This window comes from Monodelphis domestica, chromosome 1, assembly GCF_027887165.1.
Source record: "Monodelphis domestica isolate mMonDom1 chromosome 1, mMonDom1.pri, whole genome shotgun sequence".
In the NCBI taxonomy this organism is placed as follows: Eukaryota; Metazoa; Chordata; class Mammalia; order Didelphimorphia; family Didelphidae; genus Monodelphis; species Monodelphis domestica.
In genome coordinates this window covers 74,319,281-74,346,217 of record NC_077227.1, presented here as the reverse complement: position 1 = coordinate 74,346,217, position 26,937 = coordinate 74,319,281, and the positions used below count along the sequence as shown (strand labels likewise).

General features: G+C 38.9%; 1 protein-coding gene across 1 annotated transcript in view; it reads right to left on the bottom strand.

Annotated features, from left to right (window-relative positions):
- Positions 1-24,829, bottom strand: part of CHAT (choline O-acetyltransferase) — a 100,116-nt gene extending 75,287 nt beyond the window's left edge. The window contains exons 1-4 of the mRNA XM_007478625.3: positions 24,635-24,829; positions 19,405-19,542; positions 7,319-7,510; positions 4,942-5,060 (exon numbers count right to left, since the gene is read on the bottom strand). Coding sequence (XP_007478687.2) covers positions 4,942-5,060; positions 7,319-7,510; positions 19,405-19,470 — 377 coding nt within the window. The 5' untranslated portion in view covers positions 19,471-19,542; positions 24,635-24,829. The remainder of the gene's footprint in view (positions 1-4,941; positions 5,061-7,318; positions 7,511-19,404; positions 19,543-24,634) is intronic.
- Between the last annotated feature and the right edge of the window lie 2,108 nt (positions 24,830-26,937).

Below are 26,937 nucleotides of genomic sequence, written 5' to 3'. Positions count from 1 at the left end.
TCACTTAGCCCTGTTTGCCTCAGTTTCCTCATCTGAAAAATGACCTGGAGAAGGAAATGACATACCGCTCCAGTGTCTTTGCCAAGAAAACCCCAAATAGGACCACAAAGAGTTGTATACAATTGAAATGACTGAACAACAATAAATCTCTCAAGGATTCTGCATTCTATTGGTAGAAGAGAGAGGAGGAATACTGTATTTAAACATAAATATCCATTGTACAAAAGTACAACTGTGCAATAAATTTTTATGGGTTGCTTGCTTATATTTATCATTTCTTTTAGGCTGTTTTCTCTGTTAGCTTTACTAATAACTTCTGTTTTTAAAGTAAAAATGCAGTGCCTTGTCCCAAAGATTTTTTGTGTATTTCAACTCAGGCCTTTCTTTCCTAAAACTCCCCATTCCCACCTCTCCTCTACCTCTTTGAGGGCAAGTTGCTCCTTTGCAAAATCCTCCCTGGCTATTCTATGTCTTGGAGATCTTTCTCTTCTTCTGAATTCCCCAAATATTTTCTCTCTCCATCATTCATTTGACCCTTAGTAAAGACTTCCTGGTCTTATTAATTCACTTTCTGTACTTCTGGGCCTGGCTTCTTTAGATAGTATGTAGGCTCTTTGAGGCAGGCACTTTGTCTTCTATGAGTAAATCAATCCAGAACATGGGAAGCTTGTTACTGGCAACATATACATATGGCAGGAATTTGGAACACAAAGAGCATTGAGGTGGCTTTACATACCTCCACTGAACTTTGTGTTCCTTATCTCTCCTCCTCCCTTTCTACATGGGAGACCTGAAAGGTCCTGGTAGGTTGAAAAAAAATTCAGGACTTCATATCCATATGGCCTTTGGCAATTTATTAAAAGGCACCTTAAATATGGAATTGGCAGAAGTCAAAGGAAACTAAAACAATATGAAATAATATTGGTGTAATAGAGATTTTTGCCTTACTCCTGATCTTATAGGGAAGGTTTTTAACCTATCCTAATTACAGATAATGTTTGCTGATGGTTTTAGGTACATGCTATTCTATATCTATTCTAAGGAAAAATCCATTTATATTTATGCTTTCGAGTGTTTTTTTTTTTGAAAATTTTGTTTAACCAGTCAATTTAGAACATTATTCCTTGGTTACAAGAATCATATTCCTTTTTTTTTAAACTAAGAATGAGTGTTGTATTTTGTTAACAGCTTTCCCTTCATCTATTGATGTAATCATATGATTTTTGTTACTTTTATTGTTGATGTAACCAATGATGTTAACAGTTTTCCTTATGTTAAATCAGACACGTATCCTCTATAGTACTGTCAGATAGACTTGGCACAGAGAAATTATTCCTATTCCTATTGTGAAAAAACAAGTTATGCTTTTTTCCTAGTGTAATGAGTGGGGTGTAAGAGCCTGCCTCTCTCATAATTGAAGGACCTGAAGCTTAAGCCTTTGGACTAAAAAGGGAGATGGCACACAAAATGGGAAAAGCTAGCATATTGGCTGAGTCGTCCAGCAAAAATCCAGAAGCTACACTACCATATGCCTAATGAAGTAATGTCTAGTAGGGACCATATGGAACACATCCAGGGGGAGAGTGGGTGACATCAGCAACTCTTTAGCACTAGAAGTATGAGTGACCACATGTATTCTCTATCCATGAGCTCTTGTACATGTGTGCCTTTGCCACATGTTCTCCTCCACACATGCTTCTTATGTGTATTCCTTGGGCACAAGTTCTCTCTAAGTGTGTGACCATCCACATGTGTTCCTTATAGGAAGACATTCTTTCCACTGATGGTATATATAGTTTTTGGGGAATGGGGCTCAGGTTTAAGTGAAGAAAAGATATATTACCATATGATTAAATAGTTTTTAGTTGAACTGTGGGCTCTCTGGATGATTAGTAAAAGTAAATTTCTTCATGGAAGCTCATGAGCTGTGATTTTTAAATTGATTTAGACCCACATTGTACCTTGAACCTGGGGAAGCTTTTTTGGGTTGTGCAGGATTGGGGGGGAGGGTGCCCAGTTACTACATAATTGTTTACATTCTCCTAAGTACCCTTCAAAGTGTCAGACACAAAATATACATTTAGTGAAGACCTGATTGATTAATTTACTAAAGCCCTTATCAGTGGAAGTTCTATTATTCAAAATATTTTTCAGGTGTGTGAATTATTTTTTCTTGAGAAAAGAGTAAGAAGCTTCCCAAAGACCTGCTGCTTTTTTTGTTTGCTTAGCTAATGCTTTTAGGAGACTTTTTGATGAGAGAATTTTTGGCTTAACCTTCTTATCACCATTTACTTAAGATGAACCTATCATGTCACTAGCTAGAGTCTGCAAAATCAAGCAGACATCAGATAAAGCCCTGCTACTATCTAATTATTTCTTGCTCTGTTTGTCTGTCTGCAAATTTATAGCTTGAGATTTCTGGTGCCAGTGTTTACCTGCTAGAAAACATTCTGTTGTACCTAATCTAGAACTTCCACTGCTGCTTTCTGTGAAATTCTGTTGTACTCCTCCTGCTTATGTAACTAAAACCTTAATAAGATTGTGAAATCTACATCTCAGGGCTCACTCATTTTTATAGACAGAGATTCCTGCTCTGAGTATAATAAATTGGTTTTTTATCATATCTCATTGGCAGTTATGAACGGTTGGAGTCCCTCTCGATGGATTGTTTGACAATTTCTGTCATAGATTTTAGTGAAGGGACATTTGCAAATTTTTCGAGGAAATTTTTGCAAAGACCCAAAGAAACACCTTCTCCCTGTACAATTATATTTGTCCCCTCTCTCTCTCAACTTATTTGACTGACTAATCATTTAGATTTAAGTACCTATCATGTGCCAGGCAAGGAGGATATAATACCAAAAGTGAAATAGTCCCTGACCTCAAGGAGCTCACATTCTAATGGGGAAGATAACATGCACACACTTCATTTTCTATCAGTTTATTTTCCCACATTAGTTCCTAGCCTTAAGCTCTTGACCCCAAATCCCCCTTTACTACAAGGTAGAATGGTCGCTTCCACAGGCCAGAGTAGGTTGTTTTTTATTTATTGTTTTGTTTTTGTGTTCCCAGCAATTAGCATAGTACTTAGATTGTAGCTGGTCCTCCAGTAAATTCTATTTGAAATGAATTGAAAGTGTTAGGTGTGATCCAAGGGTTTCAGAAGGATCTTGCTAAGGAAATTACTGCAGAGAAGAAAAGCTTCATAATCGCATGCCCAGGATAGCAATATGGCATTGTTAGATGGCGCATCCCATAGAGGGCTGGGACTGAAGTCAGGAAGACATCTTTGTGAGTTCAAATCTGGCCTCAAACATTAGCTTCCTGACCCTGAGCAAGTCACTTAACCCTGTTTACATCAGTTTCTTCATCTGTAAAATGAGCTATATAAGGAAATGATAAACCACCCCCATAACTTTGTCAATAAAACCCCAGACACAAGGGGTGAGATATGACTGAAAAACAATTGAACTACAAAAATTAACAGCATGGAGACTCAATCCAGGAATGAATGGAAATTTCCCTTTTTCTGAAGTGTCTGAGAAATTCTCAGGAAAGCACATCACCTTTTCCTCTGCCTCTGCCTCCCTTCACCTCTTTTTTCCTCCTCCCTGCTTCTCTCCTTCCCTTGTTCCCTCCCTTTATCCTCTTCCTCTCTTCTCCTACCTGTAAATCATACCTCAGACAGGTGCAATTAGCACAGAGGTTTTTATTACAGCTCAGTGAGCTCTGAAATTGTAGCATATGGAAGACATTCTGTGGGAAAGAAGGAATGGTTTTTATCCCTCCTATAAAATGCCTTGGTTTGGGGACAGTCTGTGATGGATGGTTTTGAGTATATCCTGATGGTGTTTTGTTTAAAGCTTGGTGATTTTCCCTTATGAAAAGAATATGACCTCTTATTAAAGATTGTCAAGGTCTCAGGACCAAGATGAGAGAGAGGCAAGATAGGTAATTGATTAAAGCTCAACACAAAGAGTTGGTACAATGAAGGACATTTTATAAAAGCACATTCCTAATGCCAGAAAATTCTATTCTTCATGGCACATAAGTATTTATTTTGTGATTTATCAAGTTTCATGTGTTCGAGTCAAATCTGAAAATCCCTGGTGACCAGTAAAACACAGTGGGAGCAATTTTAAAAACATGATGCAAGAATTGTAGGGGGAGGGTAGTAGTTTTATCTCCAAACCCTGTCTAGGACATACACATGCCTTTCTCCATCTCTGGCATCCCTATCTAGACATTAACCTCCCAAAGGAATGGTTCTTAGTATGCCGGACTCTCAGTTTTGTATTATCAGCTCATTCTGATCACAACAGCCCTAGATGATTGTCTTCCTATATTTCTTATGTTTTACATATGGAAGAACCACTTTCCAAGGATCCCCAGTAGCAGAAATATCAGACTCAAAAAGAAATGAGGGCCACTAATCCCTATATAAGAATCCCTGGGAGCTACATATTGACTTAGTTTTAAAATATATTATTATCTTTTGTTGTGTTTTAATTTATTTTGTTAAATATTTCCCAATTACATTTAAATTTAATTTGGGCCCCACTCTTGAGGGCAATATGTTTGACACCTCTGCCATATCAGAACTAGATAGAGAGCCAAGCCTGGAGTCAGGAGGATCTGGGTTAAAATTTGACCACAGACACTTTCTAGTTATGTGACCCTGGGCAAGTCACTTAATCTCCATTGCCCAGTTCTTACCACTCTCCTGCCTTGGAAACAATACAGAGTACTGATTCTAAGATAGGAGATGAGGATTTTTTTTTGAGTGCCTGGAAAGCACTTAAAAGATTCCCAAAGGGGTACTTTCTCCTTTTACCTTTCCCAGTGTACTGTGCTAGGCAGCTGACTATAAAAGGGTTTGTGGGGGTGGGGAGGGAAACGACCTTGTGTAACATTTGGTCCAGAATTCAGAAGAAGCTTTACCTTAACTGATCATTCACATCTTGGAAGTTCTGTCGAGCAAAGATCACAGCTGGACTGGAGTTGACTGGAAGAGCCAAACGATTGTTGAGATACATGTCATCCAGCCAGTACTCAAAGACCTACAGACAAAAAAGGGGGCATACACTGTGACTCATAACTCAGCCAGGTGAAGAAGCATTTAGATGAACTGACATCAGATTCTTGGCTTTGATGAACACAGATGGATTTTCCTTTCTTTGTCTGGGCACAGGTCCTCAATCATTCAATTGGGGATAAATTGGGACAAGAGTTCTTGGTATTTGTCAGCTCACAGCTTCAATCCATCTCCCAAATTCACTTTTCTGAAACCTGTCAACTAGTCCTGCCTCTGCCACCAACAACCTGACCTAGGATGAAGCATGAACCTTCTCAAAATCTATTTCTTCATCTTTAAATTAGTAAGAATCATACCTGTTCAGATGAAACAATGGTTATTAAGGTTGAATTAAATGACGTTTGTGAAAGTAGTATGAAAAATATAAAGTTGTGATCCAAAAGTGAGGCATCTTTAGTATCATCTTTATCATGAGATTTTTTTTCTACTTTGCACAAGGAAAATGTTCAATTAAATAAGTATTTGTTAAATGCCTACTAAGGGAAAGTTGGCTGCCTCAGTGGATAGAGAGTCAGGAGGATTCAAGTTTGGTCTCAGATACTTTCTAGCTGTGTGACCCTGGGCAAGTCACTTATGCCCAATTCCCTAGCCCTTACACCTCTTCTGCCTTGGAACCAATACACAGTGAGCTAAAGGTAAACAATAAAGGTGGCCTGAGGGAAGCAGTGGCTGGTGGATAGACCACATGTCACTGATATCCAGGGGTCTTCTGTTCATAATATATGCTTCACAAAAATATAATTTAGAGTAAGGAGGGACCTCCACAGCTATCATCTAGTTCAGGTATCTACCTATGCCTGAATGAAATCCATCCACATCTCCCCAAAACAAAGGTGCATGAAGTTGTAAATTGAGAACTAGAAATATTTTAGGGGCTAGCAAGTCTAACTACCTCTTTTGAAAAATGAAAAAACTGAGGCTGACATAGGTTAAACAGTTTGTCCAGTGGTCTTCTCACCTCTACTGGAAGACCTCTAATGACATAGACTCCTGCTCCAACTCTGAGGCAGCTAATTAAGACTTCTGAATAGGTTCTAATTGATAGTAACTTTTCCCTGATATCAAGAAATCTATTTCTCTGAAATGTCTACCCCTTGTTTATGTTTCTGCTTTTCTGCCCTTGTACCTTTTTTTTGAGCATTTCCCCCTGAGCCTAAAATGCCCTTCCTTCTACCTATCTACTTTTGAAATTTCAACCAACCCAACTGAGCTAGGATTTAAAATATGCATAGATAGTGGGAAGGACATTTCCATCAAGGTCCATAAAGCCTTTCTTGGTTTTCAGTGGCTTTTATCCGTTAGATGCTATATAGAATTTTTTTCACTTCTCTAGTGCATTTAATAGACATTATTTTGTATTCATACATGAATATGCCCCTAAAAGGCTAAAAGTCCTGTGAGGATGGACTAACTTAATCATTTTCCCAGAATTTAGTAAAATGCTCTGAACACAGTAGAACCTGAAAAAATGTTGGTTGAAATGCTGAATACACCCAATTATACAACTGTATGGTTCTAGTTCCAGCTATAGTACTAACTCACTGAGTGTGCACTCAGAAGAAAGTAAGTAAACTCTGCCTCTCATTTTTCACACTGGAAAATTAACTTTTGTAATCATATCTCTACCTATCCTACTGTGGCAAGCTTCTTAAGGGGAGGATCTGTGTTGCAGCTATCTTTTCTCCCCATGACCTGACATAGTAGTCCCCTGGTGTGAGGTTCCCTCTACCCAAAGAGTAGCAAATCTGGAATATGTTGTCTTAGAGAGTTGTCTGGAGAACTTAGAGTTTAAATGACTTGCCCAGGGTTACACAGTCAGTCTGGGTAAGAAGCAGGACTTCCATCCTCTTCTTCCTGACTCCCAAAACTAGATCTTAAGCCATTTCTATACACTTATCTTGAAAATTCATCAGTTCTCTACATTTGTCTTGAATAGAGTAAGTTTTTAATAATATTTATTGTTAAGAAGGAAATGTATGAGAAAACATTGGGGCGGAACATATAAAGTCTCTACATGTGCAAGGAAACCAAATTATTATATACCTTTGAATGGGTAAAGTCCAAGATGCTACCAAGCACTGTGGGTGGAAGGAGGCTTTGAGAAGAATACAGACTTTTACAAAGTAAACTAAATTATGGTGCCAGGGGTGTTAGAAATATAGAACTTGTCACACTCCCTTTCCACTTGCCTCAGTTGGGTTTTATAATGTGGTGACTCCTTACCCAGTTTGTTGTCTTCTCCCTTCTTTCCAAGAGTTTCTGCTGTAAGCTCTCCCCTAGGCCCCCAGGGGCCCCAAACTGCTCCACAATCACCTTGCTCTTCTTGTACTGCTCCTCAGGCACTAGGTGTTTCATGCACTGGAGGTACATGGCCAGGGTCTTCTGCAGTGGTGGTACAGGAAGTTTGGGCAGCATCTGAGCATGGGCAGAGAGCAAAGTAATCGATATCATAGGCCAAGAAGGTTTGAACTGGGAACCCAGCCTCTAAGGCATGGACTAAGAGAAATGAAACTTCATCTTTTGAAGATAAGAGCTTATATTCTTTCTCTAATTGTACCTTGTTTCCTCTGCTCCCTCCCATCCCTGCTCCCACCACAGGGAAGATAGCTCTTGATGAAATTGTAGCTAGCATTGCAAAGTTTGGGTTAGCATTCATCCATGCTCTGCTCTAGGTCTCATATTTGCTCTACTCTATGTAGGCATCACCTTACCATCTACTGCTACTAAGGACCTCTTTCCTTGTTCTCACAGAGCCTGCTCTTCACCCTCATTGGAATCCTCAATAGCTTCACCACTTCCTGTTATTTCAGTTCATAATCCCTGTTCTGACTTCAGCTCCCTTCACAATCTTGACACAATGGTTAGCTATTTTAATATGCATTTTCGTCCACTCTTGAACATGCCCCAAACCCAACCTTTCCACTCATCTTGCCTCACAAGTCCCCCACTTTGATTAACTCTCACCATCCCAACATTACTTCATATTTCTTTTGTGTATTCTTATTTTATATATGTCCATCTATGTATATGTTATCTCTGATAAAATATAAATTCCTTGAGGGCAGGGACTATTTCATCTTTGGTTTTGTATTTCCAGTACCCAGGACAGTGCTCAACACATATTGGGTACTTAATACATAGTTATCGATTGATTCACCTTCTCCACTTCAATCCCTGAAATGGAGAGATAGATAAGTCACAGAACTATGCTGACTTAGTCCACCAATAAAAATGTGGTCATTAATTCCAAATGGGCTTTCACTGATACATGGCAACCTTTATTATCTTTAATTGACTATGATGTTCCCCAAGGCAACATTTGCCAAAATTTTACATTCTCTTCAATCCTCCAACTCCATCCAACACCCTTTAAGATGGCATCAAAAGGACTGAAAATGGGAAAACTGAGATGATTTGACATGAGCTACCTTAGATCTTCTCTTTAACTCTAAAGATGTGTTCTCAAATCCTTTCTTTCCTTTTAGTCTCAGATAATAAAATTATTCTCCTTGACAAAACTAACCTTACTACTGATGACTATTATCACCATCTGTCTCCTTTAACACCACATTCCATATACCATTCCCTCTCCCCCTCACTTTAAATCTCTCCTATTCTATTTCCTTCTTTCCCTCTGGGTACAAATACACTAAATTCTCCCTCATCCTAAAAAAAAAAAAAGCACTTATCCTTAAATCTATTGTTATGTTAAGCAATCTTCTTATCTCTTCCTGATATCTTTATTATTAAATTGCTGGAAAGAGTAGTCATATACTTATTTCCTCTTTCCTCCTTGCTCATTAATTTCATGAAAACTGGCTTCTGTCCTTACTAAATTTTATTTATTTACTACAAATAACTTATTAAATCTCCAACATCATTCATGACCATCTAATTGCCAAATTGTTTAGTGACTTCAGTCTTCAATTTTCATTACCTTTTGGTAGAAGTTGATATGGTTGACCACAAGCTTTTTTGGATGCTCTTTCTCATTTGGCTTTCTTGATATACCCTTCTGAGTCTTCTCCACCCTCACTCCTTGTTGGACTCTGTAGTTAGTTCCCTTTCCTCCTCCATCCCTTAAACATGAACATCCCTAAAGGCTAAATGTTCTTAACCATCTTCTTTACTCCCTTTGTAGTTTTTTCTTTGAAAATTTTGTCTTCTATTATAACTTTATCTATATTTACTATGTGAATGACTCCCTGACTGACTATATCTATGAATAACTATAACTATAGACTGAACTCTCTCTTGACTTCTAGTCCCATATTTCTAATTACATGCTGGACAGATGTCCACCTTTACATTCTATTAATACCTCAAATCCCACATGTCTAAAACAAAATTCATCATCTTTCCTTCAAATTTTTTTTCTTATCCTAAATTCCCAATTTCTGTTCCTGGCTGGACTATTTTTTTTATTCATCCAGGTTTGACGTAGTCAACTTTACACCTTCCCTTTCTTTCATCACCTATATTCATTTGGTTGTCAAGTCCTTTTGTTTGTATTTGAAAACATTTCTCAAAACTATCTCCTCCTTTCTGCTTCCTCTGTATCACTTAATTTAGAGTCCTCATCACCTCATGCTTAGATGATTATAGTAGCCTAATAACTGATCTTCCTGCCTTTAATCTTTCCATCGTTCAATCTCCCTATTACAGGTTGATGTTCAAGCAATCTTACTAGTGCACAAATCTAATCATGAATCTTCCCTACTCAAAAACCTCTGGTGGTACACCATTACCTCATATGTAAAATACAGCCTTAACTGAGCATTCAAGACCTTCCACAATTTAGTTCTAATCAAACATTCCAGCCTTATTTTAATTTTATTTCACTCATTCTTCATATTTTATACATTCTAGATATATATACTGCTCCTTACTGTGTCCAATCTCACTTCTATGCACTTTCAAATGCATGCCTTGAAGGGATTCTCCCTTCTACATCTGATGGAAATTCTTTTCCTCTTCCAAGGTCTAGGCCACCAAGGCTACTTCTTCTATGATCCTGCCAGCTAGAGGTGATTAGACAGTCAGAACCTCTTTGGGTCTCAAGTACTCCTCAATCAATCAATAAACAAGCAGATATAAAGTGATTATTATGTCAGAAACTTCTAAATGCTGGAGATACAAAGACAAAAGTGTAAGTCTCTGACTTCAAGAAGCTTATAGACCAATGGGGAGATTCTATAAATAGACACATATAAATCAGATACATAATAATGTTGGTGGGGATGGCATAGTCGGGGAATTGGAAGGGTCTTATGTAGACAATGACACTTGAACTGAACTTTAAGGTAACTAGGGATTTTAAGAGTTGGAGGTGAGGAGGGAGTGAATCCTCAGACTGGAAGACAATTAATGCAATGGCACAGAGTTAGGAGATAAATAATGTGTATGAGGAAAGCAAAAAAGGCCACTTTGCTTAGATTACATAGTAGAGGAAGGGAAATAATATATAAGGCTATAAAAGTATGTTGGGGACAGGTTGAGAAGGGGTTGGATACTGAACTGAAGAGTTTATACTTTATACTATAGGTAATTGGGGATCCACTTGAGTTTGTTTACTAGGGATAACATGTGTTCTGGGGTTAGCTGAGGGTCCCCAAGACCCTCTTAGGACATTTTTGTAATAATACTAAGATGTTTTATTTTTCAACACAATAAATACCTGTTGACATAATATAAATAAAAGCTCTTTGGGGAGGTCCTCAATAATTTGTGTAGAGACAAAAGATTCTGCAAATCATTACTTTAGGAAAATTACTTTGAAAGATATATAGAGGGGGTAGCTAGGTAGATGAGTGGATAGAGAACCAGGCCTAGAGACAAGAGATTCTGGGTTCAAATCTGGATCAGACACTTCCTAGCTGTATGACCCTGGGCAAGCCACTTAACCTCAATTGTCTAGTCCTTACTGCTCTTCTGCCTTGGAACCAATACTTAGTCTTGATTCTACGACTGAAGGTAAGGGTTTAAAAAAGGTATGTAGAGGATGGACTAAAGAGGGGAGAAACTTGTGTTAAGGAGATGAATTTGGTGGCTTTTGAAAAAGTTCAGGCTAGAGCTTATTAAGACCTGAACTAGAGTGATAACTGTGAGCCTAAAGAAGGGAATATCTATGAGAAATATTGTGGCAATAGAAAAGAGAAGTGGACTTTGGGGGAAAGATAATGAATTCTATTTTTACTTTATTTTTTATTTTTACTAATTACATGTAATAACAAATTTCCACACAAGTTTTCCTAATTTATTTGATTGAACTTATCTCCCTCCTTCCTTTACCTTCCCCCCTCCTGGTGCTGGTAGGCAATTAGATCTGGGTTATTCATGTATTATCATTCAAAACACATTTCCATATTGTTCATTTTTGTGAGTAATCTTATAAAACCAAAACTTTAAAGCATAAACCCAAAGAAACAATTGAAAAATCTAATGCTTTCATCTGCATTTTCACTTCAGCAGTTATTTCTCTGGAGGTGAATAGTATTCTTTGTCATAAGTGTGAACTTTAGATTACTCCACCCTACTTAGTCTACCAAAAACAGGAATGTCTACACCCATACTTAAGGATTAAGTAGTTAGGAGGATGGCCTATAACAGACATGTGCTAGCAAATGTCGAATCAGAAACAACTGACAGACCCCTGGGCTGTCCTAAGTCAAGCTTAAGCTACCAAATTTACATGTAAGACACAAGAAAGTGATGTAAAAACTGTCTATATATTTCACGTCACTTCCTCTCTCTGGTCTCTTTGGTGGTGGAGAGGTGGCTGGTGGAGCATGCTGAGTGTTTTGGAATCTTGGGTGGCAGCTGCTATTGCCTGGGTTTAGTGGTGAATTTTCCTTGATACCATACTGGAGGAAGCTGAGTAGCCTAATTCAGGTGAGGCATCTTAACTGAGCTCTCTCGGAGTTTAGGCTGATTCTTTCTCCTTTACCTTCCAAACACTATCCTCTTAGAAAGCCACTAATCTTCTTCAGAGACCTCATGGTGGAGGACTTTGAACTCCCCCTGGCACATGCCAGGCCAGAGAAAGCCTACACCTTTTCCCTCTCCCTTCTCCTTAATTTCTTCCCTCTATATTAATTAAACCACCATAACTTTGCAAACTGACTTGTGTATTTTATTTGGGATATTCCCTGGTGACCAAAATTAATTTAGATTATGTCACAACCCTAAAATTATCCTTACCTAAATCACTCAGAATTGTTCTGCATCATTGTATTGCTGAAAGTAGCTAAATCTATCACAGTTGATCATTCCACAGTATTGCTGCTACTGTGTACAAGGCTTTCCTGTTTCTGCTTATTTCATTCTATATCAGTGCATGAAAATCTTTCCAGTTCTTTCTGAAGTCATCTCGTTCATCCTGCCTTACAACACAACATCATCCCACCATCATATGACACAATTTGTTTAGCAATTCCCCAATTGAAAGACATTCCTTCAATTTCCAATTCTTTGCCACCACAAAGAGAGCTGGTATAAATATTTTTGTACAGGAAGGTCATTTCACACGTTTTAAAATTTTCTTTGGGATACAGTCCTATTAGTGGTATCACTAGTTCAAAGAATATATATTGGTTATTTTTTCTTTGCAGAATTTATTTTATTTTTTAAAATAAATTTATTTAATTAATTAAATTAGAATATTTTTCTATGGTTACATGATTCATGTCTTTTCCCCTCCTTTCCTCCCTCCCTCCTTCCAGAGCCAACAAGCAATTTCACTGGGTTTTACATGTATCATTGTTCAAAACCTATTTCCATATTATTAATATTTGCAATAGAGTGATCATTTAGGGTCAACATCCCCAATCATATCCCCATTGAACCATGTGATCAATCATATTTTTTTCTTCTGTGTTTCTACTCCCACAGTTCTTTCTCTGGACATGGATAGCATCTTTTTCATAAATTCCTCTGGATTGCCCTGGATCATTGCATTGCTGTCAGTAGAGAAGTCCATTACATTCGATTGTGCCATAGTGTATCCATCTTTGTATATATTGTTCTCCTGGTTCTGCTCCTTTTTCTCTGCATCAATTCCTGGAGGTCATTCCAGTTCACATGAAATTCCTGCAGTTCATTATTCATTTTGTATGCATTGTTTTATAGTCCTTCTGGCACGATGAATTCTATTTTGAGTATGATGAGTTTGAGAAGCCTATAGGACACTCCGTTTGAATGTCCAATAGGCTGTTGATTTAGGGCTATATTTCAGGGAAGACTAGGGTTTGATATATATAAATACAGATACAGATATAGACATATAGATAAAGATATGAATATGGATATACATTTAGATATAGATCCCCGGGAGCCATCTCAATAGATACAGTAGTTAAACCTATGGGAGATGTTATAAGGACATTAAGTGCAAGACTGCAGAGAAAAGATAGAAAAGAATCTGGGTCAGAGCCTTGGGTTATATCCTAATTAAAGACAGGTATGATCATCCTAGCAAAATAGACTGAGAAGCAACATTCATACATATAGGAGCAGAATCAAAGAATAGAAGAATAACAACAACCCAGAGAAAGAGGGAATATCCAGGAGGTGGGAGAAGTCAGTGGTGCCAAATCTTGCAGAGAGATCAAGAAGGATAAATTTTGAGTAAATGAGTTGGTTGGACTAGTTGGCCACAGATAGTAAGAGTCAAAGATGAGAAAGGAATTTGAGTCCTTTGACTTGAAAGTGAGTGCTCTTCATTCTATTTCACTTCCTCTCATTCAGAAACTACTAAGCTTCTTTCCTAACATTTTTCTTTTTTCTCTTACTCTGTATATATCTTAATTGGCTTTTTTCTTACCTCTTCTCCTTTAGTCTCCCTCCTTCTAACTTCTATCTGCCTCTCTCCCTACCTTTTCTTCTTCCATGTACTTTTTCTTTCCCTTCCTTTCCTTCTGTACCCTTTTCCTTTGTCCATCTCTTAACTGAACAGAACATGAAATTGAAAAAATTGTAAAAATCCTTAAATGTGATTTGTTACTTTGTTAAAAATTTTAAATTATGTGAATGCCTTTTATTTGTATATTTCCCTCAGTGGAATTTTTCCCTCTTAGGATTATTAGTTTTAAAAAGACAAAGGTTTCTCACCATTGCCAAGGAGCCAAATGATCTGTTTTACAAAAAACATGTTGTACTCTGCAGCAAAGGAAGTTGTGATCTCACTGGTGTGGGGGAGGTGGATTTCCAGGTGATGACTGAGCATTTACCCTCATTATACATCCATCTGTCAGTCAATGGAAGAACTAACTGAAATCACATCTTTGATCTACTCATGAAAATTGGACACTAGAGACAAAAATCTCCAGTTTTGTCTAAGCATAATGTAGCAGAAGCTGCCTTTGGTGATTTTGTATAAACAAGATACCATGATATCCCCATTTATATGTCAGACCCACTTGCCCAATCCTATCTTCACCATACAATACTAGGCCAACTTTAATTCTACCTACTTTTGTTTCCTCCAGGTAAAGGGCAATAAATATCCTTGAGAACAAGGGAGAAGAAGAAAGGAGTTCTTGGAGGGGGGGTAATGGCTTGGCGATGGGTGGCATTCTACCAAATGGACTCCAACTCTGAATTTGCACTGAACCTTTATACCCATTGGGAAACTCAAATGAGGTATGTAAGTGAAGCAGAAACAAACAAACAAACAAAAAACAAACAAAGGCCAGTTGTATCCCTTTGTTCTGCTTATTCTTCTGGATACCTAGAGCAGGAATATTGTGGGAGCATTGTGGAGTGAAAAGAGCACCAAATTTAGAATCAGAAGACAAGTTACTTCATCTCTATGGGCCCCGGTTTCTTCATTTGTAAAATGCAATGTTGGTGGTGGACTAAGTGATCTTCAAGGTCCTTTCCAGCTATAAATGCTCAGATCCTAAGGTTTCAGTGGGTATATGCTGCCATATAATATAAAAAAGCCTCAAGATAGCAGAGGCAACTTGCCTAGTGGAAGCTGGAAAAATGGAGAACCCAGAGATGTGAATTCTCTTTGGCCTGGGAGCAGAACCCTCTTCACTTGGGAAAAGGTCTTCATGTGAATAGACAAATTAGGAAAGGTCCATGACCCATGAGCCCCAAGGAAATTGATCATTAATCAGAGAATCATAGAATTTGAGAGTTGTTCTGGACTTGTTCTACTTGATTTTAGAGGAGAGTTCTAGTATTTGGAAATATAGGAAGGTAGATTTGGGGTCCACATAAGGAAGAACATAACAAATAGAGCTGTTCCTCAAAAAAGCATCACAGAATTTAAAGCTTGAGGGCACTATAGGTATCATACATGACAAGAGATTTAGAGTTGGAAAGGGTCTCAGAGGCCATGTAGTCAAACCTCATTTTACAAGTGAGGAAACTGAGGACCAGAGAGTATAAATGACTTGTTCTTGATCACACAGATAATAAGTAGCAGAGATGATATCTAAATACTTCTCTTCTGATCCTAGATTTAGTACATTCTTTTATATCACAGCTGCCTCCATGGAATAGCCTGTTTCATGAGATAGTGAGCTCTCCATGATCAGATGTCTATTATCATCCAGGGGAATACTTCCTGTTTTTTTTTCCAGGCATACCATCTCCATTTTAAAGGAGTTTAGGGAGGTATGGTAAATAGCTAGTTTGCTGATAAAACAGTAAGGTGGTCTGGTACCTTTTGGGATCTTGACTAGGAAGTCCACAATCCCAGAGTATGATGACATTGTCCATGTAGCTGTTAGTTGGTGTATGGTGTATAAACATGCCCCAGATTTGCAACCTGGCAAATATGTCTGTGATGGGGTGTGGGTACACATGCAGCAACATGTATCTTGATGTCAGAACTTCTATGAAATGCCTCCTGTTGTCATCAAGGAGAAGAGAGGCTAAGAGTAGCCCATTAGAGCAGCATGAGTCATTCTACTGGTCCTCTAGTGCAAACAATCAAAGGTTCTGGAATTCATTGTCCTCTGAGTGTCCTGGATAAAATTCCCAAATAATGAGAGGGCACCATTTTGTGACTCTGGTCTAGGTACTCAGAAACAGGAGAATGGACTGGAATTGGAAGGGAACTTAGGTAACACTTAGTTCAACATCCTCTTCAACAGATAAAGAAACTGAATCTGGGGCACAGAGAAATGAAATGACTTGTCCAAGATCAGTGTCAAAAAAGAGACTAGAAATATGGTCTCATGGTTCTTGCCTAGTGTTCTCTCAAAGTTTTAAAAATGTTTTTTGAAGGCAATGTGTGTGGGGGGAAGTATAAGGCAGGAGTAATCTACAGGGAGCCACATCTTTGGAAAATTTATCTTGTGAATGGTAAATCATGAGCCCAGAAGACTCTACCCACCTCTTGCTGATAGACTTAAATTGCAGAATGACACATATTTTTGAACATGGAAAATGTGGGAATTTGTTTTGTTGGATTATTCATATTTGTTATGAAGGATTTAATTTTTATTTTAAAAATTATCTAATAAGGACCAACCAGAGGGAGAAATATAATTTTAGAAAATCATTTGATAGGGGTAGCAAGGTGGCTCAGTGGATAGACAACCAGGTCTCAAGATGGAAGGTACTGAGCTCCAATCTGGCCTCAGACTCTTCCTAGCTGTGTGACCCTGGGCAAGTCATTTACCCTCCATTGTCTAGCCTTTATGCTCTTCTGCCTTGGAACCAATTTATGGCAAAAGTTAAGGGCTTAAAAAAACCATTTGACAGTGGGCAAGGTGGATTGGAGAGGGCAGAGGAACCTGGGATAAGGGAACAAGTTGGGAGCCTATTAAAATTTCAGCATGGCAAAAAATTACACAAAGTACATGGAAGGATATACACCCTTTCAAACTAATAGATCTATAATCCAAAAGATGCCAAAGAAAGAGAGAAAGGATGAATATATCCAAAAATATTTATAATAGTCCTTTTTGTAGTAGACAAAAATGGAAAACTAAGGGAAGTGTCCTATTCAGAAATAGCAAAATGAATTCTGCCCTGTGAATTTGTAGTTGAATATTATTGTGCCATAAGAAATGATGAAATTAACAATTTCAGAGGAAAATTGGAAGACTTTGATGATCTGATACAGTTAAGTGAGTAAAACTAAAATAACAATGTATACAAATCATCAATATTGTAGTGAAAAACAACTTTGAAAGACTTTTGACCTCTCATCAATAGGATAATAAACCTTAAATCCAGAAGACTAAATATCAAATATAATCAAAACTAAACAGAATCAAAATTAAAAATAGAACATGTCAGAGATATGATGACCTTAAGATAGAGAGATCTACATTTTCAGGTATTGCCAATGCAGGGAGTTGTTTTCCTGGATAATGCATCTTTATGTTGAAGGTTTTAGCTTTCATTTTGTTGTTGTTGTTATTCAATGGTGGAATGCAGAGGGAGTGACAGATTATAAATGCACATAAAATATAGAAATGCATAAATGTTTTAAAAGTTAAAAAAAATTTGCAAAATGAAATGGGTGCTTCCCAGCTCCTTAGACAGCATCCCTTAAGGAGGTCTGATTGAGTATAGGCTCTATAATGGTGAATCTTGCTAGATTTGGGAACAGTTTGGAGTGGAGAGGGTAGGTCAGACAATAAAAGCCTGCTTGACTTTTAGGAAAAGAGAGAGATCCTTCAGGGAACAGGCATAGGCCAGTAAGGAAAATCTGGAAGTTCTGTGAACTACAGGTCACAACTCTTCCCTCTTGATACTTCCCCTTATTTTTGAGGGTGATTCCTTAATTGGAATAGAGACAATGGTGACCAGCCCATGATCCCTCTCTAGGAACAGGACCCCTTCACAGGGTCATTGCTTTGTGAGTTGTTTCTACCTTTTTCCATTTCCACCACTGATCCCTCTTTATAAGGAATGGATGCAATTAAATGGAAAGCTTCTTACTTCTTAACCTCCAAGAAATGGATAATATTTGGAATAAGAAATGAAGGACTCCATGGATATGACAACCCCCCCCCATTGTAGGTATATCATGCAAAACATTGCTATATTGTTCATTTTTGTAAGAAAATACTCCTATAAAACCAAAACCCCCAAATAAAAACATATATAAACTAAAGTGAAAAATCATATGCTTTGATCTGCATTCCAATTCCCATAGTTCAATTTCTGTAGTTCTTCTGGAGGTGGACAGTATTTTTGTCATAAGTCCCTCAGAATTGACCTGGATAATTGTATGGCTGATAATAGCTAAGTCTTTCACAGTTGATCATTCCATAGAATTGCTGTTATTGTGTACAATGGTCTCCTGGTTCTGCTTATTTCACTCTGCATCAGTTCATATAGGTCTTTCCAGCTCTTTCTGAAATCATCCTGCTCATTATTTCTTACAGCACAATAATATACCATCAGTATCATATAACACAATTTGTTCAGCTGTTCCCCTATTGATGATGGACATCCCTTCAGTTTCTAAATCTTTGCCACCACAAAAAGAACTGCTATAAATATTTTTATACAAGTATATCCTTTCCCTCTTTTTTATCTCTTTGGGATACAGACCTAATAGTGATATTACTGGATCAAAGGATATGCACCATCATAAAGCCCTTTGGGCATAGTTCCAGATTGTCCTCCAGAATGGTTGGAGCAGTTCGCAACTCCACCAACCATGCCTTAATGAATCAGTTTTGCCACATCCCCTCTAATGTTTATCGTTTTCCTTTACTGTGATATTGGCCAGTCTGATAGGTGGTACCTCAGAGTTGTTCTAATTTGAATTTCTCTAATCAGGAGGGATTTAGAACATTTTAATATGATTATCAATAGTTTTGATTTCTTCATCTGAAAACTGATTGTTAATATACCTTGACCATTTGTCAACTGGGGAATGGCATGTATTCTTATAAATTTGACGTAGTTCTCTATTTGAGAAATGAGACCTTTAACAAAGAAATTTGTCACGATTCCCCCACCCCAGTTTGTTATTTCCCTCCTAATGTTGTTTACATTGATTTTGTTTGTACAAAAACTTAAAATTTAATATGGTCAAAAGTATTCATTTACCTCTTACAATGTTCTCTAGCTCTTATATTTGGTAATAAATTTCTCTCTTTCTCATAGATCTGACAGGTAAATATTCATTTTTCCCATTTACTTATAGTATCACCCTTTAGGGTATGAGATATATTGGTCTATGCCTAGCTTCTGCCATATTGTTTTCTAGTTTTTCATGGGTTATGATTTTTGAGGAATTTGAAGTCCTTAATTCAAGACAGCCCACTAGTCATTCAAAGCTTAGTACTCTCCCAGTTTACTCAAGCAAGTTTAAGAATATGGTCACTTACAGCTTCTTCTTTGCTACTGGCATCCTTTTCAGCCATTTTGGGGGGTGTTTTCTCAAGTACTGGCATCTCTGAGTTTTAGCTATTCCTCTTCTGGCTTAAGTCCAAGAGTCAAAGCTTATTGAGGATGTTCACCCAGTGCTAGGAAACAAAAGAGAAGAAATGATTGAGCTAGGTGAGTGGGTTAGTGTACACTTGCAAATCAGGCCTGAGAACACCCTCAAAATCTCCAGTCCCTTTACTCCCTTCTTTCTGATCTTAAATCTAAGCTATCTGCTCCCTTGCAAATATTATTTAAAAGTAGGGACAAGAATTTCTGTTTCTGTTTTAGAATGGAGAAAACAAAACCAGAATCAGTGCTGTGGTTTTTCTGGGTCCTTACAGAGGATAGCTAAGTCTAGAACTCACATTTGGTGCCTTTACAAGAGTCTTTCCTCTCTCAACCTCACGACCCCCTCTAAAATGACCTGGAGGCTGTATTCCAGATAGAAACACTCAACTGCACTTTGAATTTGCCTGATGTGCTGTAGGGAAACTAGCTCCTGAACCTCTGAGGAGACTTGGTTTCTACATCCAAGTATTGCTTCTGATTTGTGTCACTTAACTTTGCTGAGCCTCAGTTTCTTGATAAAAGTTTGGAGGTTGGACTAGGTGATTTCTTATGGCCCATCTAGCTCAAGAATTCAGTGAGGTGGGAATAACCTGGGAGCTAGGTGATCTGGTTTTTGGCCCAGCTTTGTCATTAATTAGCTACGTGATTTAGGATAAATCACTTTGTCTTTCTGGAATTCCATATTTGCATGATGGGGGCATTATTTGAAAAAGAGCTTCATTAACTGTGAAAATATAGAAAATAATAAAACAAATGCACAGAAGGCAAAAAGGGACACAGAAATGAATAAAATGTCATTGTTTTGAGTATGTTGTGACATATACATAATACAGATGATTGGTGTTTATGCTTTCATGTATGATTTCATTTTGAACTTCTGTTTGTTTATTAGAATGTTGATGTTTGTTGATGATTCTTAAGCTTTCAACTTTAAAATCACTTTTCCAATAGGAAGGTTGGTCTTTGATCTCTAACCTCACTAATAATCTGTTTCCATACCTGGGAGCCAAGAGACTTAATTTTTAGTCCCTACTTTTTCACTAATAATAATTTTTTTACATATCTCTGGGGAGGTTTTTTTTCCTTCTCTGGTCCTTAGATTTCATGGGACAGTTTGACCAGATTATCTTACAGTTCTCTCTCTCCTCTCTCTCTCTCTCTCTCTCTGTATATGTATACACACACACACACACACACACACACACACACACACACACACACACACACGCATATATGTAAAAGTTATATGGGGCAGCAAGGTGGTTCAATGGATTGAGAGCCATGCCTAGAGATGGAAAGTCCTGGCTTCAAATCTGGCCTCAAAATAAACACTTCCTAGCTTAAACCCCATTGCCTAGTCTTTATCACTCTTCTATCTTGGAGTTGATACATAGTATTGATTCTAAGATAGAAAGTAAGAATTTTTTATATATTATATTATATGATATCTGTCTTATTTACATTACCAAATTAAATTAATCACGATTGTCCCTGGGCTTTTTTGCCCTGGAGTTCTATAGGGGGAATTATGAATATCTGTGGAGGGGTATACACTATAGACTCATTAATTTAGAGCTAGAAGGGAACTTAGAGGCCAATCAAGTCCAATCCCTATATTTTACAAATGAGGAAACCGAGTCACAGAGAGGTTAAATGACTTGCTCTGGTTTATACCAGAAGTGTTTTAGGCTGGATTCAAACCCAGCTCTTCCTAACTCCAGGTTTCATGCTCTATTCTCTCCACTTTAGATTTGTTTTTTTCCTCTCCAGAGAGTCACTAATGCTTACTATATTTTTGAATCCTGGACCTTTTCATCCCATTACCTTTCATCTTAAAATCAATACTGTGTATTGATCCCAAGGCAGAAGAGCAGTAAGGGCTAGGCAATGGGGGCTAAGTGACTTGCCCAGGGTCACATAACTAAGAAGTAATGAAAGTCTTCCTGAAGATGCTACATAAGAGAGTATCCTAGGCAGAAAGGTAGAACTTTAATTGAAACCTTTAGGATTTTGGGGAGGGTTTCTTCATTTTTTATTGCAAAGTACAGAATGTTACTACTAATAGGGACTTTGAAGTCATCTAGTCCAATGAATTCATTTTAATGATGAGGTAACTGAGACCCAAAAAATGTAAAGTGACTAATCTAGTTATCATGAAGTGTTTGAGTAGCACATACAGCATTGAGCCTAGGTTTTCTGATTCCAAATCTGATGCTTTCCCCCATTTTTCCCAATATCCCATATTTATATGGGTATGGTAGAACTTCTGTTTTCATGACTTTTCACATTGATGTTCTCCTGCCTTTTGGAGACTTCTAAATTTCCCCAAACTCTCTTAGCCAGTGTATGCACTTTTCTTTATTGCAGTTGAAGCAAGGTTGATAGTTTTTTTTAAGTGCTTTACTGGATGACTAAAGGAAAAAACAAAAACAAAAATAATGCAATGCATGAGTTTGATAGTTATCTTGCACAATGGGAGGGCCAGTGACCCCAGATAAAATTCCTGCAATATCTTTATTCTAGTTATAGACTGATTATTTCTGGTACTGTTTCTAAGGACTGACTGGCCCTTCTGTTTTTCCAATCCAATGTTAATAATCTATGTAGAAAAGTAGAGTTGAGAGAGGTTAAAGATTTTCCCTCTGGGCTTAGATGGACTGAACATAAAGGACTTCCCAAACTCCAGTGCTATCTTTTTCCATTATTTCTGACTCCTTCCTGGAAGTTTTCTTTTTCTCTTAACCCATATCTATGTCTATTCAATAAGCTGGAGGACATCTGTCAGTTATTAGGGCTGGTTCTTCCTTTAGGTGAAGACTACACTTTTTGTTCCTATCATCTAGATCTCTCCTAGACCCTCTTACCTTTTGGACATGAAGCCCTTAGGGAGTTTGTCTACTACTGAGGAAAGGGCTATGAACTTGAGAACTGAACTTGGAGACACTGGGTCAAAGGTTAAATTCTCTCTGCTGTTTTTTAGCTTTGGTACATGGGACAAATTATTTCATCTCTCTGATCCTTAACTCCCTCATCTATAAAACGAGAGGTTTGAATTAGATCACCTCTGAGGTCTTTTATGATCCTCTAACCTCTCTCCAGCATGTTTTCCTTTCCAAAGTCCATTGTACAATCATCAATAACTTTCCTCTCTCTTCTATGTGGGCAAAAATATAATATAATCTTATATACATAGTCTAGACTTGTGATTTCATGGGTGTGGGAAAACCTTTTCTTTCTGAGGAAACCTCCTCCACCAGCAGATTATCAATTCATTTCTAAAAGTCACTGAGAGTTGCCTGAGGTTCTGAGAAATTATTACTTGACCATGGCTACATAGCTATAGGTCTTGAAACCAGATCTTCCTCACTCCAAGGCTAGTTCTCTATCCATGAAATTATACTTATTCTCCTATAATAATAATAATAATAATAATAATAATAGATGCTACACCACCACCACCACCACCACCACCACTACTACTACTAGATTACTTCCTTAAGAGGATATGAAAGCAACTGGACTAATGAATTTAGACACTGGCATATCAGAAGTAGAAAGGCCAGGACAGGAAAGGAGGAGGAGAGGCAATTTAGGTTGAAAGTCTTTATCCTCCATATGCATGAGAGAGAATTACTGGCATCTCCATGAATTTAATATGGTCCCTGCACCTTCCCAATTGAGGATCTTTCTTTGTTTTGATACCACCCTTTATTCTAAAAGAAAGCTTAGGTATCCAGTACAATAATATGCGAATGCCTTATTTGTAATCAGGGTTCCCCTCCTCACCAAGCATACTTTTCAGGTTATTTCTTTCCATTTCTTCAACTGATAACCTCTTAGAGTTGATTTTCTTTTATTGCAACACCTGTCCTGGCCAATGGCTCTTCCCCACCCCCTCTCTGATTTTATGACTCCTCTCTTAGAAAGTTTGCTTGTTAGTTCCTTCCTTTATCCTCTTCACTTAACCTCTTTAAGTCTCGGTTTCCTCATCTGTAAAACTGGCATAATAATATTTACCATATGTGGTAAATATATTGCAAGGATCAAATAAGATAAACAAAATGCTAAATACTTGCTAGCTATTAAAAAAAAGTCTTTCCCCAATCTTCATCCTACTCAGGAGGGGGACAGTTATCCAGAATGAAAAGAGAACTAGATCTTCTGGATTCAGAGGAAACCCTGGGGCAAGGACAGGCATGAATAAAAAAGATTCTCCATACATACAAACTTCTTCTGTTCACCTGGACAAGTCATTTACTAGCTCCTGACGAGCTGACACTCCACATCACAGTTATGCTTGTTTCTCTATTCCTGTCACTCAAAATAAAAGCCATGCTAGTGAAGGCTGGGGCTTATCTGGTCCAGTTTCTACAGGTCTATGCATATTATGGGCTTAGATTGGGTATCTAGTCCGCCCAGAAGAAGCAGAGGCCTTGGCATTGGCCCAAACCTGAAAGCTCCAATTGCCCCCTTCATCCTTTCCATCTGAACAGAGCTTCCAACTCTATTCCTCTGGGTCCTGAAGGGAGTGAGCTACCATTTACTTCAGAAAGGGAATCAGTCTTGCCTATATTGAATTCAAAGGTTTTCTGTGTATTGGAGAGTCCTTTGGCTGTAGAGTCAAGACTCACCCAAGAAACTATGTTGGGGAGATGCAGTGAATAGGGCTTCTTTCTGCCCAGGGGAGCTGCGACTCAGAGGAAAAGTGAAGAGAAGCTTGGAATGGTTAGAAGAGCAGCCAAATCCTGAAATGCCCAGGAGAGTCCAGGTAAGGGCAGGAACTCTAGCATCCTGGCCCCGGGGATGGATACAAGAATATCTTTAAGACAGGTGTCAGGGGCCACTGGGACTTCCCACAGTACTAATACCCAGATCCTATTAGGGGAGTTTGTGGATGTCACCCAAACACTTCCTCCAGACACACGTACAGATCGACCTAGCAATAGCCCTTAAATAAACACTCACGTGGGACCCACCGTGACTTGGGGACAGTCCTCAAAACTTTCTGATCTTGTCTTTAGTACGCCCCTTTCCCTGGGGGCAAGGGAAAGCTCTCTACTGGGACTAAGGGTCCTTTCTTTCTACCCCACCCAACTCTACTCCGTTTCCTGCCCTTCTTACCTGCTGTAGTTGGCGCAGCTGCAGCCGTGGGTGGGTGTCAGAAGGCGGGTGCCGGGGTGCCTGGGTGCAGGGATACTGGCATGTCTGGCCAAGTGCCGCAATCACAGAGGATTCAGCTTTGCTCCCAGGAGCGGCAGGCTCTGTCCATGGTAGCTTGTCCCGACGCGCCGCCCAGTTCCCCGCGGCCACTGGACTGGCTGGGAACGAGCCCGGCGCGTCCCTCCTCACTTATTCCCTCCCTTCCCTCCCCTCCCATGAGTACTCCTCCCTTTTCCTCCCTCTCTTTGCTCTCGTTTTCTTTCTCCCTCCTCTTTCCTTTACCACTTCTACCGTCCTCCTTTCCCTTCTTCTTACTCTTTACTCTTTGCTCCCCTTCTCTCTACCCACTCTTTCCTCTTCCTGTCCTCCCATTTCTCTTCACTCCTTCCTTCTCTTCCTTCTCCTCTTATTTCCCCTTTCCTCCCCCTTGTCTATTCTTTCTCGATAGCCATTTTCCACTCTTTCTCTATCAGCCTTCCTCCTGTCCGTTCTACGCCGCCCCATCAAGTCCCTTCTGCTTCCCCTTTCCTTTCTTTTCTCTTATCCACACTTCTGTACCCCATTCTCATCTACTCTCCCCAGTTTTAATCGTTTCTTGTCAGTCAAATTGACTTGCCCATCGAATCGCCTGGAGCCCTGACAGCTACGGAGATGGTTCTCAATACCTCGGTATCAAGGAAGGGCAGTACCTTCTTCTCACCCTATCATCTCTACCCCTCCATCTTCCAGTATATCTTTTAGGGTTCCACAGATCACTCCATCAATCCCACCCAGGCACCTGGGTTTGTTTCCCTGTTCTGAGCATGTTGTGTGAAGGAGAGGCATCACAGGCAGAGAGGTACATGGAAACATACATATATTTTTACTAGTTAATACAGATAAACTCCAGCCACACAGGCATGGTCAGGATTGAAGGAGGATAAAGGAGAAAAATAGTATTTTCTGCGTTAGGGTTTCTGGATGCTTGTTGTCTTACTTAGGGGCATTTGCAGTTAGGGGAGACATGGAGGGAAGTAGGGAGTCTTCAGCCAAGGGTGGGAGGCAGAACCTTGTCTTGGGAAAATCCTAAGAACACAACCCTGGTCCCAGTCCCCGCTGCTAGATTAGAATAGCTAAACCCACTCCCATTTCTGAAAAATAACTTTTTCAATTTCTATTTTGACCCACTATCTTTGCCTCTGTCTCTGTCTCTCACAAACACACACACTAAGCTTCAATTAGCATACACAAACAGACAAGGACACAGGAAGAGATAACATCAAATTAATAAATGTGCAATTCATGCATACATCTATTCACACAATATAGGCACATGGATTTACACCAATATAAACACCTAGATTTTTATGTGGGCACACATGAATAGATAGACATTCACATCCATAAACCCAGCCACAGATACAAAGACACAAATGAATATACACATACATGCATATGATGCAGTCACAGGTACTACTATGGGCACACACACACCCCTAAATCTCAGGACCCAGAAATTGCTTCCTATAACTATCCCATCCTTCCAGGCACTTATCAGGGTTTATTCTGGCTCTTCTTTTCCAAGTGGGGGCTCATTGATCAGTAAGAGGCTGGAAGAATGGTCCCTATGGCTTTATGGAATATCTGTTGGAAGTAGGAGCTGACTGTATGCCTCAGTAACTGCATAGCAGTCCAGGACCTCACTTGGTATCACCTTCTTGGATCATTGCACAAGAGGGAATTCCCATCCTTCTCTGAGAATTAGTGCTTCCCTAGAAGTTTTTCCTTCTAAACACCCTCAGAAACACACATCCCTTACGCAACTCTCAGGAAGGTAAGGCAGAGACTTTCCCCCTAAGAGATACTTTCCTCAGGCACACAAAAACACCATACCACCTAAGGAAGATGGCTTCTGTGTGCATTGATATTCTTCCACAAACACACATCCACACACTCTTGGGAAACAAACAGCTCAGAGCTGCCCCCACTTCCCTGAGCCTATGGATGAAGATATACACACACACTATGTGCCATACAGACACCTAACTAATCATACTCTCCCAGCTTGACACAGACATATTACCTACTCTCTTTCATAGAGGTTATACAAAAACACACACACACACAGATGAAACTCTCCTGAACCCTCCCCCCCCCCCCCCAGTTACTTTTGAAAGGGCTTGGGTCTCTTTCTTTTGCTTCTTCAATCGGCTCTTGCCGGCTTACCTTCTGCTCTCTAATTTTTCTTTATTTGAAAGTCAGACATCTTGGGGAGAAGTTGTGAG